Source organism: Heterodontus francisci, chromosome 7 (assembly GCF_036365525.1).
Source record: "Heterodontus francisci isolate sHetFra1 chromosome 7, sHetFra1.hap1, whole genome shotgun sequence".
Classification (NCBI taxonomy): domain Eukaryota; kingdom Metazoa; phylum Chordata; class Chondrichthyes; order Heterodontiformes; family Heterodontidae; genus Heterodontus; species Heterodontus francisci.
Window position 1 is genome coordinate 84,477,920 of NC_090377.1, and position 21,608 is coordinate 84,499,527.

At 42.2% G+C, this 21,608-nt stretch overlaps 1 protein-coding gene across 2 annotated transcripts in view; it reads right to left on the reverse strand.

The window, feature by feature from the left end:
• The window catches only part of nckap1 (NCK-associated protein 1), a 272,818-nt gene that overhangs the window by 88,919 nt on the left and 162,291 nt on the right, over positions 1–21,608 (reverse strand). For both annotated transcript variants that reach the window (XM_068035570.1, XM_068035569.1), the window contains exons 18-19: positions 9,559–9,678; positions 957–1,096 (exon numbers count right to left, since the gene is read on the reverse strand). In XM_068035570.1, the coding sequence (XP_067891671.1) occupies positions 957–1,096; positions 9,559–9,678 (260 nt within the window). The remainder of the gene's footprint in view (positions 1–956; positions 1,097–9,558; positions 9,679–21,608) is intronic.

A 21,608-nucleotide genomic window follows, 5' to 3' on the forward strand; every position in this document is an offset into this window, starting at 1 on the left:
CATTGGCTCCCAGTTAAGCAACGCCTCTATATTAAAATTCTCAGCCTTGTATTCAACTGCCTACATGTTCTCACTCTTCCCCATCTCTGTAATATCCTCAGCCCCAGAACTGAACCGCACCTTCCCCCACCCATCACCTATGAGGTATCTATGCTCCTCTAATTCTGGCTTCTTGAGCATCCCCAATTTTAATTGCTCCACCATTGCTGGCTGTGCCTTCAACCACCAAGGCCCTAAGCTCTAGAATTCCCTTCCTATACCTCTCTTTTCTCCTTTAAGATGCTCCTTAAAACCAACTTCTTTGACTAAGCTTTTGGTCATCCTCCCTAACAGCTCCTTATGAAGTTTGGTGCCAAATCTTTCTTTTTAATGCCCCGAAGGGCCTTGAGATCTTGTATTACATTAAAGCCACCATATAAATATAATTAGTTGTTGTTGTGCTGGCACCCCATAGATGCATCATAATGTGCTGAGAATGACTTGCCTTCATTTTAGTCCTCTCCACTATTATAAAACAAATGACTTTTATTCAAAAGTTTATATTAAGTTTTTTCTAATTTACAAAAATTGCTCCAGCTTGTTTTATGCATACAAAGATAAAATATAAGGCTTAGGAAGGATGCTTTGATCAGCGCAAGTTTCTCTAAAAGTGCTAAAATATTCATAATAGAAAAAGGCGATTCAAATATTTTGCTGTGATAGTTGAGTTTCTTGTGCTAAAGCAGCTATTTATAATTGATATAAACATAATTTAGCTAGGTCAACAGCATCACAAACTGCAACAAGATACTTACATAAAGTGCAAGACAGTTTAATACGAGAAATCAACCTTGAAAGTGTTATTTCCCCACAAGTTTGTGATCTTTAAACACATCTTTATTTCTGTTTAAACGATCAATCTTGGAAAAATCCTGACCAAAGAAAAATTATAAAAGCGGCACTTGAAGACTCCTCACTTGGTAACCAGTAGTCTGTTCTTTCTCATGCTCTCCACTCCAGGTTTCTCCCTTTCAGGTTCCCCTTTCTTTCCAGTCTGCTTTTTGGACTTCTTATTCACTGCTTGACTGATAGTCTTGGCACAATGTTTTGGCAATAACTACAGAACAGAAAAAATACAGAAATGAAATCTTTAAAACTTCTTAACAGATAAACATGCCAAAGCTAACACAATTGATATATGATGGAAATGGGACTCTACATCAAGTGCATCTATTTTTACTGATACAATTTTTTTTAAAAAAGTGATTGATTTCTGTTTCACTAGGTGAAAAAATTTCATTTTGCAGAATTAAAAATAAGTAAAACATTGTTAGATTTTCTGTTGGACAAGTATGAAGAAACTGACAAGCATTTTCAAGTAGCAAAATATCAGATCTATTTTTCAAAAGGGACAATGGACAATCCATTTTTCTCTTCTGACATAAAGTTCACATTTTTCAAGTTAATTCTAAATACTATTTGAAGTGACAGTTTTCAACACTTTCCTGAAAACAAAGCTTTTTTTAGATGCTCTAATGATAAGTTGAATCAAATTATTCTCTACATATCATGGATAACAATTGTTGTAGATCAATATTAACTATGCAACATGTGCATTTTTGTCCTTTATAGATGTTTATCAAAGTTAGACTGCCACTTTTTCTTCCAGGATAACAGCGGTGGGTAAACCAGGGAACACAAAGGAGATTTATGCTCTTTCAGAAGTTTTAATCCAGCACCAAATGCACCTTACCACATACTTGAACAGTTTCTCCACATCAGCTAATGGTTTTAGCCAATGGAAGCTTAGAAGAAAGGTTATGTAAAGAAACCAGAAGTGATTTGTAGTAACAAGTGCACAAAGGAACAAAACCAATTATTTTAAAATTAAAATGTACCTACAAACAAAAGAAATAGCTCTATAGCACTGTAATTTTCTTTGTACTAGTTAATTGTCTGAAGTTTCTAGGTTTATGATTTTTCATTGTTATTTTGTGTATCTCATCAATGTGCAACAACCCCCCCATATTTATTTAAAAAATGACATTTACAAAAAAGCTGTACAAGTTTAATACAACTGCTACGACACACATGCCATTTTTTACCCTAAAAATCAACTACTCACATATGGTACATTATTTCCATAAAAGTATCAGATAGTCACTCCATCTTCCTGATGTTCTAAAATCTTTTGCCTTCCCTTTCATCGACAGCCACATAGATTCTGCTAGTCAGTCATTTACAGAACAGGAGGCCATTCGGCCCATTGAGTCCATGCCGGCTCTCCACGGAGCTACGCAGCCAGTCCCACTCCCCCGCTTGATCCCCGTAGCCCTGCAAGTCTATTTCCTTCAAGTGGCCTTCCAATTTCCCCCAAGTCATAGATTGTCTCCACTTCCAACATCCTCGTGGGCAGCAAGTTCCAGGTTATCACCACCTGCTGCATAAAAAAGTGGTTCCCCATATTCCCTCTACATCGCTTGCCCAAAACCTTGTACAATTAGTTAATGGTAACAGTTTTTCTTTGGCTAACTTATCTAAGCCTGTCATAATCTTGTGGACCTCTATTAAATCTCCCCTCAATCTCCTTTGCAAGAACAATCCTAGCTCTTCCAACTTAACCTTGTAATTAAAATCCCCTATCCCTGGAACCATTCTGGTAAATCTCCTCTGCACCCTCCCAAGGTGTCTCAAATCCTTCTGAAAGTGTGGTGACCAGAACTAGACACAATACTCCAGTTGAGGTCTAACCAGAACTTTATAAAGGTTCAGCATAACTTTCCTGCTTTTGTACTTAATGCCTCTGTTGATAAAGCCCAAGATCGCAAATTCTTTAATGACCAATATGTCCTACCGTCTTCAAAGATCAATGCACATACACCCCCAGGTCCTTCTGTTCCTGCACACTCTTTAGAACTGTGCCATTAAGTATATTTTGCCCTTCCCTATTCCTTCTGCCAAATTGCATCACCTCACACTTGTCAGTATTAATTTCCATCTGCCACCTCTCTGCCCATTCTGCTAGCCTATCTATGCCCTGTTGCAGGAGGTTTGAGTTATCCTCACTGTTTGCCATACCTCCAAGTTTGGTGTCAGCAGCAAATTTTGAAATTCTACTCTGTATTTCAAGAACCAAGTAATTTACATATAGCACAAAAAAACCAGTGGTCCCAGCACTGACCCTTGGGGAACACCACTGTCTACCATCCTCTAGTCTGAAAAACAACCATTTACTACGACTTGCTGTTTTCTGTCCTTAAGCCAATTTTTCATCCAATTGGACACTGACCCTCCTATACCATAAGCCTCAATTTTGTTAACGAGCCTTTTATGTGGTAACTTACCAAATGCTTTCTTAGAATCCATATAAACAACATCCACCGCATTCCTTCCATCAAACTTCTGTTACTTCATCAAAAAATTCGATTAGTCAAGAAGCTAAACAACAATCTTATGCTAGTAGACAGCATAATACTTGCTTAGTTTCTGTCCCACCAATGTACACATTTCAGCACTTACTCTAATATAAAATCCATTAAAAGCTGAAAGCTGCGATTAAATCAATGTTTGTGAAAATTTGACGATTACTCAAGAGGGCCACTCTTGCAAAAGTGCAAAACTACATGCAAAAAATTTGCCACAGGGATGATTTTTGTTAACTTGGCTACAATGTAGAACAGCTAACAAAAAGAGGAAGCTGCTGCAATTATGTAATTTGGCATCTGCAAGACATCCCAAATGATTTAGAAGTCAATGAATTGCAGGTCCTGTGCAGGCTTAACTGTCATTTCCCTGTGTAGGCAAACACAGCAGGCAATTTGCACACAGCAGTTCCACAGACAGCAGTGAGATAAGTGAATTTTTTTTTATTTCACTGACAAATACTGGCCAGGATACCAAGAGAACACCCTACTCTTCTCTGAAGAGTACAGTCAATTTTTCTATCCCTCCAGACAGATGGGATTTCAGTCTCATCCAAAAAACTGCATCTCTGACAATACTATGCCTTCCCAGTACTACAAAGGAAATGTTAGCCAATTATGACCTCAAATGGCAGTGTGGGGCTTGAACCCACAATCACAGAATCACAGCATAGTACCGCACAGGAGGCCCATCGAGTCTGTGCCAGCTCTTTTCAACAATCCAGTTAGTCTCACTCCTCCACCTTTTCCAATATGCCTGCAATTATTTTCTCCTCCCTTTTTAAGGATACTATCGAATCTGTAACCACCACACCATCAGGCAGCGTATTCCAATTTCTAACCACTCGCTGCATAAAAAGGATTTTCATGTCGCCTCTGGTTCTTTTGACAATCTCCTTAAATTTGTGCCCTCTGGTTATTGATCCGTCAGCCATTAGAAACACTTTCTCTTTATTTACTCTATCTAACCTTCAAGATTTTAAACGCCTCAATCAAATCTCCTCTTAGCCATCTCTGCTCTAAGGAGAGCAACCCCAGCTTCTCCAGTTTATCCATGTAACTGAAATCCCTCATCCCTGGAAACATTCTCGCAAATCTTTTCTGCACCCTCTCGAAAACCTTCACCTCCTCCCTGAAGTGTAGTGCCCAGAATGGGACACAATACACCAGCTAGGGCCGAACTAGAGGTTTATATATAGGTCTGGCTTCCTGGATTTTGTATCCAAGCCTCTATTTATAAAACTCAGGTTCACATGTGCTTTATTAACTGCCACCTACAAAAGTTTGAGCATAAACACCCCCAGGTGTATCCTTCTTACACTCCTTTAAAATTGTACCACCTCACATTTTCTGCATTGAATTTCATCCTCCATGTGTCCGCCCATTCCATTAGTCTGTCTCCGTCTTCTTGAATTCTACTACTATCTGCCTCACTGTTCACTACACTCTCAAGTTTCGTGGCATCTGCAAATTTCAAAAGTGCCCTATATCCCAAGTCCAAGTCATTAAAAAGGAAAGTGGGCATTGAACCTCAATCTTGGATTAAAACAAACATTACCAACGGGCCAAACCAAGTTATGACAAAACTTTTTTTTGATTTTAGTTTAGCTAATTCACAGCTAAGGTTAATGGTACATGTAGCCCTTTCAAGTCCAAGGGGCATAAACTTGAGCCTATCTGACTCAACTGGTTTAGCCGTCCATCACCAGACTTGACTGGATCAAAGATGTCTCAAGCTCCTTTGCCAAAACCTTCCACTACTTCAGGATCATTTTGGAGAGCAAAGTTAATTCCTGGTTACTTTTCTCTACTGCCAACTATCTCTTAAAAGCTTTCTCCCAAAAAAATGCAAGAAGCTCCTGGACTTCTTTTGAATCTTTGTACAGCTGGTTCTGCTGCTTGCCTGCTTCCCTGTGTGAACCAAGCTATACTGTATGCCAACCCAAATCCTGCATCAGTGGCTTGCTCTGGTTTCTCTCCCATCTCCCCCAAAGTCCTTTCGAAGTTGATCTTGCCCATGGAAGCTCCTCCTGCTCACATTTCCAGTGAAGTGATGACTCAACTTTCTTCTTGGCCCATTGTAAGTGATCTCTTTCCTCAAGTACTACTCCCCTTCCTTTCAAAACTGCTATCCCAATCCATGCTAAATAAAAAGGCTCGACCCTTCTTTCCTTACAAACTACCGCTCCACCTCCAAACTCCCCTCCCTCTTCAAATTGGTTGAACACATTGTTGCCTCCCAAATCTGTGCCACAACTCCCTATTTGGATCAGGTTTCCAGCCCTGCCACAGCACCAAAACAAGTCTTAGCAAAATCACAAATGACGCCCACTCTGCCTCTCACCATGGTTCATTATACTTCCTCATCCTTCAGCAGCACCTTCCAAACCTGCGACCTGTACCACCTAGAACGACAAGGGCAGCAGATGCATGAGAACACCACCACCTCCAAGTCTCTCACTATCCTGACTTGGAAATACACTGGCATTCTTTCACTGTCGCTGGGTCAAAATCCTGGAACTCCCTAACAGCTCTGTGGGTGTACCTACACATGGATTGCAGCGGTTCAAGAAGGCGGCTCATCATCACCTTCTCAAGGGCATTTGGGGATGGGCAATAAATGCTGGCATAGCCAGCGATGCCCACATTCTGAGAAAGAATTTTTAAAAATCTTCTCTGCAGTTGTTGATGTGGTCAACCATACCATCCTCCTCCAATGTCTCTCATCTTCTGTCGAGCTCAGTGGGACGGCCGTGGATTGGCTCCATTCTTATTTATCTGATTGTAGCCTGAGTATCTCCAACAATGTCCTGCCTGCACAACGCTAGCTCTGGAGTCCCCTCTGCAGCATCTAATTGCTGTGCCTTGGTAACATTATCCACAAACATAGGTCAGCTTCCATATGTACACTGGTGACACCTCACTACCACCTTGCCCAATCTTTCAGCTTCTTCTGTGTTATCAGACTGCTTTCTGTCAACTATCTTGGATGATCCATAATTTTCTTCACGTAAACATTGGCAAGATCAAAAGCATTATCTTCCACTGTAATCTTGCCACGGTTCCATTCCTTCCCAGGCCACCATCACAGACAGAATCATTCACAAACATATGCCATCCAACCCCAAACTGAGCTACCAACACCATAATCTTCTCGATCACAAAGACTGCCTTCTTCTACCCTCAAGCACTGCCAACCATCTAGGACACTCAAATTCCCTTCCTCCCATGCCAGCTGTTTCTCTTCCAAAACCAGCCTTAAAACCCACTTCTTTGACCAATCTTTTGAACTCTCCTCTTAATAAGTTATTTGGCTTGACATCCTTTTTTTTGTGAAGCTCCTGGGGATGTTTTTCTTTGTTAAAGATGCTATATAATTACAAGTTATGCTATTCATAAAAATACAGGAAGAAACTTGATTATTTATTATTGTGATGCATAAAGGTATGGAAAATGCAAGATACATTTAGGGCACAAATGACTTTGGTTCACTTAGTTTCACGGACTGCCAAAGGAATTCACAATCTGCAAGAATAATTGTGAACTGTTAATTTTTCTTCTCCAGAGTTGTACCAGTATTGGATTCAAAATAATCAAATAGAAATTATATTACTTGAGATACAGTCAACTAATTTCAAGATACAAGAGGAGAAGGTTGAGAGGAGATTTGATAGAGGTATTCAAAATCATGAGGGGTCTCAACAGAGTAGTTAGGGAAAAACTATTCCCATTGGTGGAAGGATCGAGAAGAGGAGGGCATAGACAGATAGACAGAGCTAAGCGATCCCATAACCAACGGATCAGATTGAAGCTCTGCAGTCCTGCCACATCCAGCCGTGAATGGTGGTGGACAATTAAACAACTAACTGGAGGAGGTGGCTCCACAAATAACCCCATCCTCAATGATGGGGGAGGCCAGCACATCAGTGCGAAAGATAAGGCTGAAGCATTTGCAACAATCTTCAGCCAGAAGTGCCGAGTTGATGATCCATCTCTGCCTTCTCCTGAAGTCCCCAGCATCACAGATGCCAGACTTCAGCCAATTGGATTCACTCCGCGTGATATCAAGAAACGACTGAAGCCACTGAATACTGCAAAAGCTATGGGCCCTGACAATATTCCGGCAATAGTACTGACGACCTGTGCTCCAGAACTTGCCGCGCCCCTAGCCAAGCTGTTCCAGTACAGCTACAACATAGGCATCTACCCTGCAATGTGGAAAATTGCTCAGATATGTCCTGTACACAAAAAGCAGGACAAGGCCAACCCGGCCAATTACCGCCCCATCAGCCTACTCTCAATCATCAGTAAAGTGATGAAAGGTGTCATCAACAGGGCCATAAAGCGGCACTTGCTTAGCAATAACCTGCTCAGTGACGCTCCATTTGGGTTCCGCCAGGGCCACTCAGCTCCTGACCTCATTACAGCCTTGGTTCAAACATGGACAAAAGAGCCGAACTCAAGATGTGAGGTGAGAGTTACTGCCCTTGATATCAAGGCAGCATTTGACCGAGTATGGCATCAAGGAGCCCTAGCAAAACTGAGGTCAATGGGAATCAAGGGGAAAACCCTCCGCTGGCTGGAGTCATACCTAGCACAAAGGAAGATGGTTGTGGTTGTTGGAGGTCAATTATCTGAGCTCCAGGATATCACTGCAGGAGTTCCTCAGGGTAGTGTCCTGGGCCCAACCATCTTCAGCTGCTTCATCAACGACCTTCCTTCAATCATAAGGTCAGAAGTGGGGATGTTCGCTGATGATTGCACAATGTTCAGCACCATTCGTGACTCCTCAGATACTGAAGCAGTCTGTGTAGGAATGCAGCAAGACCTGGACAATATCCAGGCTTGGGCTGATAAGTGGCAAGTAACATTCGTGCCACACAAGTGCCAGGCAATGACCATCTCCAACAAGAGAGAATCTAACCATCTCCCCTTGACATTCAACAGCATTACCATCGCTGAACCCCCCCTCCCACTATCAACATCCTAGGGGCTACCATTGACCAGAAACTGAACTGGAGTAGCCATATAAATACCGTGGCTACAAGAGCAGGCCAGAGGACAGGAATCCTGAGGCAAGTAACTCACCTCCTGACTCCCCAAAGCCTGTCCACCATCTACAAGGCACAAGTCAGGAGTGTGATGGAATATTCTCCACTTGCCTGGATGGGTGCAGCTCCAATAACACTCAAGAAGCTCGACACCATCCAGGACAAAGCAGCCCGCTTGATTGGCACCCCATCTACAAACATTCACTCCCTTCACCACCGACACACAGTGGCAGCAGTGTGTACCATCTACAAAATGCACTGCAGCATTGTACCAAGGCTCCTTAGACAGCACCTTCCAAACCCGCGACCTCTACCAACTAGAAGGACAAGGACAGCAAATACATGGGAACCCCGCCACCTGCAAGTTCCCCTCCAAGTCACACACCATCCTGACTTGGAACTATATTGCTGTTCCTTCACTGTCACTGGGTCAAAATCCTGGAACTCCTTTCCTAACAGCACTGTGGGTGTACCTAACCCGCATGGACTGCAGCGGTTCAAGAAGGCAGCTCACCACCACCTTCTCAAGGGCAGTTAGGGATGGGCAATAAATGCTGGCCTGGCCAGCGTCGTCCACATCCCATGAATGAATAAAAACAAAATTTAAGGTAATTGGCAAAAGGAAGCAAGGAATGGCGACATGAGGAAAAACTTTTTCACGTAGCGAGTGATTAGGATCTGGAATGCACTACCTGAGAGTGTGGTAGAGTCAGGTTCAAACGAAGCATTCAAGAGGAAATTGGATTGTTATCTGAAAACAAAGAATGTGGAAGGCCTACGGGAGAGGGCAGGAAGTAGAACGAGGTAAACTGCTCTTTTGGAGAGCCAGCGCAGACACACTGGGTCAAACGGCCTCCTTCTGCGCTGTAATAATTCTATGATAAAAGCTGAATAGTTAATTCCTTCTCTCCCAAGATCATTTTAATATTGCAATAATTACTCCAGAGAACAAAGGATTAATCCCATTGTGAAGCCTTTTAGAAAATAACAATGGTGTTATATTTACAGATATCATGCAAGGTCTGAGAAGTGTATGGAAATTTCTTAATCCAGTTTAAACAATCGCCTTTCCTCCAAACCCTAAAATATAGAAGCTGAAATCTTACCTGGTCACTAAGAGTGCACTGCTCTGTACATATGTCTGTGATGAGATTGCGAGCTTGCTTGGCCATTTCGTCGAGGAACATGTTGCACAGGGAGAGACTGCGATCTCCAATGTGATGCCTCTGCAACAGTTCAAAATTGACAAAATTGTAAGTGTACAATGGAATCTGAACAAATATACTGTATAATGATGAATGGGGATAATCTAAATGGGAATTAACAATGCCATTTCAAGTATACGACCTGTCAGTTACTTCATTATTCAAATGATAGGATTCATCCACACACCTAAAAAGCCTAGCTTGATTAGTTTTGGGGAAACTAGTTGTTTAGTACACACACACTATCATAATGCCTGTATCAGATATGGCTTTAGGAACTGTACCAGTGTAGCAGTTCTTCTTGACACAATTGAAACTAACTACTAGAACCCCTAGACAACAATACTCAGTGAACATGTGGATTATCCCATGCTGCAGCCTTAAAAACAATCGAATAGAACTTGATTTCAGTAATGCGCCAAACGCGGTTGTGGAACGACCTTTCAGCTACTGCTTGTGCTTCTTTCCAGCAAGATGGTAACAAATATAGAATGGACCCAATCATCTACTACTTGGCCACTGGCTTACTTTGGGTTTTTGAATCAATGGCAACAAAATAAGACAAAACTTTCACAGTTGTTCTGTTTGAGGATCATAGTAAATTAGGGCTCTGTGTATATCTATACAGTGATAACATACCATTTTCAACTAGATAAAATTATTCAACAATTTCATGGTCCAAATCAAACTGGAAAGCAACTTTATATAGTTCTTGGACTGACCAGTCAAAATAAAGTACATCTAAACGACTATATGAACCAATTTTTCAAACATTTTTCATGTTGCATTTTAAGCCTTATTTAGTGGATACTTTTCATGAACTAAGCCTCAAGTGTGGAGTTCTTGCTCTAACAATCTTTACCTTTCAATAGCCAGGTCATGCACCAGAACATCACCAGTTACTACTTATTTCCTTAACAGAGCATGATCTCACCTGCAAGGCAGTAAGATCCTGTCCCTGCTCATTGTTAGAATGTCAGCAAAGCACGATTGTGAGGGTATTTAAACAACTGAATCACAATTTACATACAGACCTTACGATTCATACAATAACAAGACTGCATCAATATAGGACCAGAAGCAGGACCTTTTTATGCACCTCCCATTCCCACCTTACTGATGTAAGAACCTACTGCAGCATTGTTCACTAATACCCAATTACACCAATTTACCCTACACCATGGTCTAGAAATAATCTAAAGCCAATCCAACATTCTTAGTTCCAGACTCTTGCGCAAGGAATCTTCACCTTCTATGAACACGGCCCCTTTGTTGCTGGGGCCAATTCCTCACAGGGATCCTTTCTTGTTACCACCAAAAACTATGGAAGAGGCCATCACAGCAGACTTTAAATGCAGGGCATTGCCTTGGTGACCACTACTCTAGAGGCAGGATGGCCTTTTAGACAGTTTGAAATAATCCCTCCCACCCCTCCCCCAAAACATTAGATTTTCTGTGGATTGTAGCTAAGACTTCTCATAATTGACTAAGAAGTCAAGCTCCTGAACTTGAGTAGCAGTTGCATGGCTGCATCAATTGATCCCAGACAAGAGATTCAAGAAGCCAACTATCCCGATAAAGCACAGAAATGTTTCATTTTGAGATGCACTCTTGAGCACAGAAAGACACTTTTGCAAATTGCCTGGGTTTTGAGGATAACACCAGCAGCTGGGCATGTTGCTCTACACCAATCTTAATTTCCTCTCCCACATGCATTTCACTCTGAATACTGTATCACTTAGTCTCACCCACACCCTGCACCAGCCCCCCTCCCCACAACTACTGTAAACTCAATCCATATATAGCTCAACTTGTAGCTGGACTGCCAATGGAGACCTCCCCACATCTATCATTCATAAAATACAAATCATCTGCAATTCCGCAGCCTGTATCCTCACTTATCCTACATCACACAACCCCATCACCCCTATCCTCATCAAGCTCCACTGGCTTCCCATGTCAGAGAACTGACAAAGATTCCCTGCATCTTCAAATTTTTCCACAACTGCATCCCTTTCTAATGATTTCTCCAGCCTACTGAGAATACTGGCCTACATTTTATTTCCCATGCCATGACCACACTTTCACCACCTTGCAAGGTCCCTCCCTGCCTTCAGAATTCTCCAAGACTCCTTTTCAATTGTATTTTTACCCACTTCTGACCTCTCTTCTCTTTTTTGTCTTCCATTCAGTGTCCATATTGCCCAGTAAAGCACTCTGAAAACTCTATGTAGCGTGCTCCTGAAATGCAAGCTGCTGTCCAAATTCCTTGAAATTTAACCTGATAATCTTTCAATGCCATTCCTGTATGCAAGTAGACATCTTTTAGGTCACTACCTCATCTCCTGTAGTGTTACTCATGAGAGGTTTGAAGCATGGTGGTGATATGTAGCTAAAATGAAGCCGTGGTTAACCTTGCCTGCTGCTTTAACAACACTCTATGGGGCTATGTGGGAAATCAGGGACGCTTCCAGTGTCCCTGACGACCATGTGTGCAGGATGTGTATCCATCTGCAGCTACTGACTACCCGCATTACGGAGCTGGAGCTGCGGGTGGATTCACTGTGGAGCATCCGCGATGCTGAGGACGTCGTGGATAGCATGTTTAATGAGGTGGTCACACCGCAGGTAATGGCTGCACAGGCAGAAAAGAGATGGCTGACCACCAGACGTAGTAGTAGGTGCAGGCAGGTAGTGCAGGAGTCCCCTGTGGCCATCCCCCTCTCAAACAGATATACTGCTTTGGATACTGTTGGGGGTGCGGGGGATGACCTCCCAGGGGAAAGCAGCAACAGCCAAGTTCATGGCACCACGGAGGGCTCTGCTGCACAGCAGGGGAGGAAAAGGGTTAGAAGAGCTTTAGTGATAGGGGATTCTACCTTAAGGGGTGCAGATAGACGTTTCAGTGGCTGTAAACGAGACTCCAGGATGGTATGTTGCCTCCCTTGTGCTAGGGTCAAGGATGTCTCGGAGCGGCTGCAGGATATTCTGAAAGGGGAGGGTGAGCAGCGAGAGGTCATGGTCCATAATGGTACTAACGACATAGGCAGGAAAAGAGATGAGGTCCTGCAAAGTGAATATAGGGAGTTAGGCAGATGGTTAAAAAGCAGGACCTCTAGGGTTGTAATCTCAGGATTACTCCCTGTGCCATGTGCTAGTGAGGGTAGGAATAGGAGGATTAGGCAAATGAATGCGTGGCTGAAGAGCTGGTGTAGGCGGGAGGGCTTCAACTACTTGGATCATTGGGATCTCTTCTCGTGCAGAGGTGACCTGTACAAGAATGACGGGTTGCATCTAAACTGGAGGGGGACCAATATCCTTGCGGGGAGGTTTGCCATCACTACTCGGGAGGGTTTAAACTAGTCTTGCAGGGGGGTGGGACCCAAAGTAGTAGTCTCTCAGATGAGATAGTTGAGGCAAATGTAGAGGTTAAAAAGCAAGTCCAGTAGGCAGGCCGGGCAGGGGCAGGACAGGGAGCATGGAAGGTCTGGTAGGCTAAACTGCATTTATTTTAATGCAAGAAGCCTTACAGGTAAGGCAGATGAACTCAAGAGCATGGATCAGTACATGGGATTGTGATATTATTGCTATTACAGAAATGTGGTTGAGGGATGGGCAGGAATGGCAGCTCAATGTTCCGGACTACCGATCTTTCTGGTGTGGCAGAGGTGGAGGTAAGAGAGGAGGGGGAGTTGCACTATTGATTAGGGAGGACATCACGGCAGTACTTACAGAGGATATCCCGGGGGGAATGTCCTGCGAGGCCATATGGGTAGAACTTAGAAATAAGAAAGGGGTGATCACTTTGATGGGATTATACTATAGGCCCCCCAATAGTCAGAGGGAAGTGGAGGAGCATATATGTAGGGAAATCACAGATAGGAGTAGGAATTATAGGGTTGTAATAGTAGGTGATTTTACCTTCCCTAATATTGACTGGGACTGCCTTAGTGCTAAGGGATCAGATGGGGAAGAATTCGTTAAGTGTGTCCAGGATAGTGTTCTGAAGCAGTACGTGGATAGCCCTACTAGAGAAGGGGCTACACTCGACCTCCTCTTAGGAAATGAGGATGGGCTGGTGGTTGATGTGTCAGTGGGAGAGCACTTTGGGACCAGTGACCATAACTCTATTAGCTTCAAGATAGTTATGGAAAAGGATAGGACTGGTCCTCAGGTTGAAGTCCTAAATTGGGGGAAGGCTAACTTCGATAGCATCAGACAGGAGCTCTCAAAAGTTGAATGGGAGAGGCTGTTTACAGGTAAAGGGACGTCTGGCAAGTGGGAGGCTTTTAAAAATGAGATAGGAAGAGTTCAGGGCCGGAATGTTCCTGTTAGATGGAAGGGCAAGGCGGGCAGGTTTAGGGAACCTTGGTTGACGAGCGATATTGAGGGTCTGGTCAGGACAAAAGAGGCGGCATATGTCAGGTATAGGCAGCTGAGATCGAGCGAGTCCCTCGAGGAGTAAAGGGGATGTAGGACTACACTTGAGAAAGAAGTTAGGAGAGCGAAAAGGGGCCATGAGATTTCCCTGGCAGATAAGATAAAGGAGAATCCTAAAAGATTCTCTAAGTATATTAAGAGTAAAAGGGTAGCTACGGAGAGAGTAGGTCCCCTTAAGGATCAGTGTGGCGATCTGTGTGTGGAGCCATGGGAAATGGGCGAGGTCTTAAATGAATATTTCTTGTCCGTATTTACCGTGGAGGTGGTCATGGAAGCTAATGAGTTCAAGGGAGGGAACACCGATATCCTGGAGCATATCAACATTACAAAGGAGGAAGTGTTGGAGGTTTTGAAGCGCATTAAGGTGGATAAATCCCCAGGGCCTGACCAGGTGTATCCTAGAATGCTATGGGAAGCAAAGGAGGAGATTGCTGGGGCCTGGCAGAGATTTTTGTATCATCGTTAGCCACGGGTGAGGTACCGGAAGACTGGAGGATAGCTAATGTTGTGCCTTTATTTAAGAAGGGCAGCAGGGATAAGCCAGGGAACTACAGGCTGGTGAGCCTGACATCAGTTATTGGAAGGGATTCTGAGAGACAGGATTTATATGCATCTGGAAAGGCATGGTCTGATTAGGGATAGTCAGCATGGCTTTGTGCGTGGGAAATCAGGTTTCATGAATTTCAGTTTTTCGAGGTGGTGCCCGAGAGGATTGACGAGGGCAGGGCGATGGACGTTGTCTACATGGACTTTAGCAAAGCCTTTGACAAAGTCCCGCATGGTAGGCTGGTCCAGAAGGTTCGAAAACATGGGATCCAGGGTGAGCTAGCAAATTGGATACAAAATTGGCTTGGTGATAGGAGGCAGACGGTGGTAGTGGAGGGTTGTTTTTCAGATTGGAGGCCGGTGACCAGCGGTGTGCCGCAGGGATCAGTGCTGGGCCCTCTGTTGTTTGTCATATATATTAGACTTAGATGTGAATGTAAGGGGCATGATTAGTAAGTTTGCAGATGACACCAAAATTGGTGGTATAGTGGACAGTGAAGAAGGTTGTCTAAGGTTACAACAGGATATTGATCAACTGGGAAAGTGGGCAAGGGAGTGGCAAATGGAATTTAACGCAGACAAGCGTGAAGTGATGCATTTTGGGAAGTTAAACCAGGGCAGGACATATACAGTGAATGGCAGGGCCCTAGGGAGTGTTGTTGAGCAGAGAAACCTTGGGGTGCAAGTACATAGTTCCCTGAAAGTGGCAACACAGGTAGACAGGGTGGTGAAGGCGGCGTATGGCATGCTTGCCTTCATTGGCCAAGGCATTGAGTACAAGAGTTGGGACGTCATGTTACAGTTGTACATGACGTTGGCTAGGCCGCATTTGGAGTACTGTGTGCAGTTCTGGTCGGTGCACTACAAGAAAGATGTGATTAAGCTAGAGAGGGTGCAGAAAAAATTCACAAGGAGGTTGCCTGGTTTGGAGGGCTTGAGTTATAAAGAGAGATTGGATAGGCTGAGTCTGTTTTCCCTGGAACAAAGGAGGCTGAGATGGGACATGATAGAGGTACATAAAATTATGAGAGGCATAGATAGGGTAGATAGCCAGAGTCTGTTTCCCATGGTAGGGGTGACTAAAACTAGAGGGCATAGATTTAAGGTGAGAGGGAGGAGGTTTAAAGGGGATCAAAGGGGTAAATTTTTCACACAAAGAATAGTGGGTATCTGGAATGAGCTGCCTGAGGAGGTGGTGGAGGCAGGAACAGTATCAACATTTAAGAGGCATCTGGACAGGTACTTGAATGAGCAAGGCATAGAGGAATATGGAATTAATGCAGGCAGATGGGATTAGTATTGATAGGCATTATGGTCGGCATGGACACAGTGGGTCGAAGGGCCTGTTTCTATGCTGTACAAATCTATGACTCTAATTCCTGCCAAAATGCAGGTAACTGTAGTACCTTGTAAACTGCCAAGTTCAATAGAGGACAGTTGTACCTGCTTGTAAATTTTGCCTCAAAGTCAGAAGAACCGACCTGATTAGCCACCTTTATTTTTAAATATTATTTTCCATCTGTAACAAAGTGCAAGGGACACCACAAGAAATGTACAGAAATATATCAGCTAGCTAGCCCTCTGAATATATTTCCTGAATGATCTAAAGCACTGTGACCATCTTGAAACACTCTTGAGGAGCATGATTAGAACAGAGGCTTATTATTGGGCAAACCTCATCTTCTTTGAACATTACAAGATATCAGAGGTAGGTTCTGTCTTTTTTTTCTAAAAGAGTGATCCTGTTCAACTGTGCCTCATTAAGCAATTTAGCTATTTAAGCAGACAATGCAGCTATCTGATATGATCCCATAAATTAACTGATCAGATTATTTTGCAAAATCTTGGAACTGTGCTCATAAAATGAAAAGTGCCTTCCTCTTTGATGGTAAGACTCATGCAAAAAGTGAAATTTCTTCACTGCATCAGAAATTCTGGCAAGCAGCCTTCAATCCGGGTCTCTGGTGAATCATTGTCACGAGGTCTAAACAGATTCAGAACTGCAGTAAGAGCCTCTTAAAATAAATGCAGCTTTGTTCCAGAGTACAGGGCTTAGAAACACTGGCCCACAGAGTGCAACTGCTTATCGCTGTACTAAGCTGTGTCATGGCCTGCTGGCTGAGTGAGGGGGACTCATAAAACAACACTTGCTTTGCACCATCATTTCCTAAACTGTTGAGGATATTTGATTGAGGAGTTCAAAATCATGAGGGGTCTGGACAGAGTAGATAGGGAGAAAATGTTCCCATTGGCCAAATGATCCAGAACCAGAGGACACCGATTTAAGGTGATTGGCAAAAGAAGCAACAGCTATGAGGAAAAGCCATTTTACACAGTAGTGGTTAGGATCTGGAACACACTGCCTGTGTGTGCGATGGAGGCAGATTCAATTAAGGCCTTCAAAACTGGATAGTTATCTGAAGAGTAAAAAATTGCAGGGCTATGGGGAAAAGGCAGGGGAGTGGGATTAGGTGTGCTGCTCTTGCAGAGAGAGTCAGCACCCACACGACAGGCCAATGACCTCCTTCTATGCTGTAATCATTTTATGTTCATAAATTGGTATTTCTTCAAACCTTCTAGGAATTCCTCTACCAGTCTATCAAAAATACCTTTCCCATCAAATGACAGTTGCAATAGTTATTATTGTAACTCCCTTGGGGCTACAACTAGATTACTCCACCCAAGGAGGATACTGGGAGTAACACTGTTATAATCATACTATTCATTAAAGCATTACTAAAAGTCATGGATCTCACCTAAGACCAAGGCATGAATCTCTGCTGCTGGACACCCAGCTTGCATTTGATCTTCAATAAGAGACACTGGTTGACTGTGAAAGGAACTGTGCTATTTCTTGGCAACTGTTTCTAATTGTGTGCCTCTCTGGCAAACAAACTGCCCATTAGGCTCAATGGAAGTGGTTGAACTATTGTCATTTGATCAATCAACCAAAATCATTCATACATTTGGAACTGTCAGATTTTTCCAACTATTAACATTGTGTGTGATGAATTTCCCATGCTGGAAAATAACAAGCAACAGGAAATGTAATAGAATATATAAAAAGCCTGACAAGAAACTTCAGGTTAAAAAATAGGAATTTAAAACTTTTGGTCAAAATTTTTCAAGTTCTGCATAGAATGCCCGATGGGGGTCATTTTTTTGCAGATTGTTTTCAGTTAACCATTCCCATGACCAATTTGCTTATATCATTAATTTCTGATGCTCGTTTTTTGTGGCCCATTTAATTACTTCCTGAGGGGATATTCACTTTTGATCCATCACACACTCTATATTTGGACTATTACTTTGGATGCATGGTGTGAAAGATGCTGGTGCCAACCAGGATTGAAGTGGCCTCAGTGACACATTCCTGGGTGTGACTGGAATTCCGATGTAAGCCCCCCCATGATGGTAAACCCCAGACTGTCAAACCAATAGTTCCCTCTTTGCAAGGGTCTGTATGGCTTGCCTTACGTGATAATTGGCAACCAACAGGGATACGTGCTCAATATGGACATTGGTGATGCACTTCCCCACTATAATTAAAACTGGTACACCATAGACAATGGCTGATACCAGTAGTTCCTCAACATGGCAGGTGCTGGGGCTTTACAGAACATAACAATAGGAGACCAGTATGACACTGCCTATCCACATCATCTAACGGAATGTATATCTGTTTCAAGCATGTGCTTTGCCCAAAATCCATCAGGCTAATCTCTACCTACATGGTGCATTAAGGATGCTTAAACAAAAAAAATTGTGTTACACTTCAAACATAGCAAATGTTTCATCAAACAACTGACTTAAGAAGAAACTGTGTATGTTTAAGCCCAACATATTGTTAAAGTAGATACAGAAATTAAACAAAGGTGCTTAGCAAAAGCTGAAACGAACGCGGTCATAGTAACTAACATATCTACTCACCACAACAACCAATGCTTTAAACCTGTACACGCATCAATGCATTTGAGTAGCCTAAGACAAAGCCTTTCAATATTTCATGAACAAAATAAAAATGTTTGGTATTTTGCCAAAAACACCAAAGGATAATTTGGCTAATTATGCTGAACTCTAATACCCACCTCAGCGGTCAACTGCATTTTGAACTTTTCTGACAAATTGTTATCATTGAGTTTAAAAAACACTTACTAATTTAAATTTTGAAATGTACATTTTACTAATTTAAATTAATGGCTCCTATTAGTGTTTTGACGGTTTACCCTAAAGTGAATCCTGGGTTTATCTTACTTACAACATTTAATGGCCCAGATTTTGTGGTTGTAATTTTAAGCGTTTGCCATCATTGCAACCGTGAAACTGACAAACTTCTGGTGTCCGTATATGCACAGTTAAATGTGGAATTCTAGAAGTTGCTGTCAGTGATTCCCTGCTCCTCCACAGGGTGAGCTGTTGAAGGCCAAGCCGATGGAAATCTTTAGAAATCACTTGAACTGATATGATCTTTCCCTTTTACTGAGTCTCTCTGTTTGAAGAAAAAACTGAAAAAGTTGTGTCTTGTTGAATGATGTGTAAGTATGCTATTAATATCATACTAAGTCTTAACTACTGGTAAACAACTTTCCTAGCCCTGAAATACTGTACCTGTGGAATGTCAAATTTATACATGATAAAAAATTCCATAGGTTTTTTAATTTAAAAGTCTTTTTAAAAAACTTTGATATTTCAGCTTCTACCTTATTCCCATATGTATGTCCCAATTTTTATTTTGCTCTCTGCAAAATTTATAAAAAGTGATTTGATAATTAGTGCATTTTACTTCCTGGTTTGCTCTCTGCGAAAATTCTTCAATATGATTTGTTGCTGAACCATGCTTGATCACTTCACCATTGCTGGACATCTGATGATGCACAAGACTTAGTGCCAGATTCAAACTATCAGGAAAGGGGAAATCCACACCACAGAGATAGTTAGATCTTTGAGGTCAGTGACAAATGCTGTTGCTTCAATGCCGACCCCATAATCTGCGCTTATATTTCCTGCACCTCCTTGAGGGCTCCCAACTCCTTGACTTATCATCTCTCTGGTCTATCGATTTTGAATTCCTCTAATCCTTCACTGATAATAAAGGATGACACCAGAGTAGTGAGAAAGGATCTGGAGTTACAACAGCAGATCGTAGAATCAGTATGGGTGGAAATACTTACAAGGCTCAGAAAATGCTACTGCTGTAGTTTATAGGCCCTCTAACAGTAGCTATACTGTTGGGCAAATTATTAATACAGAAATAAGAGGAGCTTCTAACAAAGGCAATGCAATAATTGTGGGGGACTTCAATCTTCATATAGGCTGGACAAATCAAACCAGCAAGAGTAGTTCGGAATGCATTCGAAACAGTTTCCTAAAACAATATGACGTTGAACCAATCAGGGAAGAGGCTATTTTCGATCTTGTTTTGTGTACTAAGACAAGGTTAGTTAGTAATCTCACAGTAAAGGACCTGCTGGGAAAGAATGTTCACATGATAGACTTTTATTTTTAGCTTGACAGTGGCATACGTAAGTCTGAAACACAAGGCTTAAACTTAAATAAAGCCAATTATACAGAAATGAGAATGAGTTGGCTGAAGTAGATTGGAAAATTATATTAACATGTTTGACAGTAGATAAGCAATGGATAACACAAAAATATTTCATAAATCTTCACAGTAGAAGACACAAAAAAAAAACAAATAGGGGAACCAAGTGTCTAATGAAAGTGAGGAACTTAAAGCAATAAATATTAACAAAGAAAAAGTACCAGAGAAACTACTGAGACTGAAAGCCAACAAATCCCCTGGACCTAACGGCCTACATCCTCGGGTTCTAAAAGAGGTGGCTGTAGAGACAGTGAATGCACTAGTTGTGATTTTCCCAAACTCCCTAGATTCAAGAATGGTCCCAGTGGATTGGAAGGTAGTAAATGTAAAGGCAGAGTCAACATGGTTTTATGACAGGAAAATCCTGTTTGACAAATCGATTAGAGGTTTTGAGGATGTAACTACCAAGGTAAGTAAAGGGGAACCAGTGGATTTAGTATATTTGGATTTTCAAAAGGCATTCAATAAGGTGCCATATGAAAGGTTGCTATGCAAGAAAAGGGGGAGTTCAGCTATTCATAAGCTATATTAATGATATAAATGAAGGAACTTAGTGTAACATATCCAAGTTTGATAACAATAGGTGTGAAAGTAAGCCGTGAGGAAGATAGAAAGAGTCGGCAATGGGATACAAGATAGATTAAATGAGTGGGCATGAAGGCAGCAGGTGGAATATGATGTCAGGAAATGTGAGGTTATTCACTTTGTTAGGAAGAATAGAAAAACATTTTTTTTTTAAATGGTGAGAAACTATTAAATGTTGGCAGAGGGATATGGGTGTCCTGTACAAGCAGCACAGAAAGTTAACATGCAGGTATAGCAAGTAATCAGGAAGGCAAATGGCATATTGGCCTTTACTGCAAGGGTGTTGGAGAACAAGAGTAAGGAATTCTTTTTGCAATGCCATAGGGCTTTTGTCAGATCACACCTGGAGTATCGTGTAAAATTTTGGGCTCTGTATCCACGAAAGGATATACTTCTCTTAAAGCGGCTGCAATAAAGGTTCACTCAGATTGATTCTCGGGATGACAGGGTTGTCCTATGAGGAGAGATTGAGTAGAATGGCTTATACTCTGCAGTTTAGAGTGATCTCATTAAAACATACAAGATTATGAGAGGGCTTGATCAGGTAGATGCTGTTTCTCTGGCGAGAGTGTCTAGAACAAGGGGGCATAGTCTCAGGATGAAGGGGACAGCAATTTCAGACTGATATGAGAAATTTCTTCAATCTATGGGTTGTGAATCTTTGGAATTCTCTACCCCAGAGGGCTGTGGATGCTCAGTTGTTGTATGCTCAGTATATACAAGACTGAGATTGATGGACTTTTGGACTCTAAGGGAATCAGGGGATATGGGGATTGAG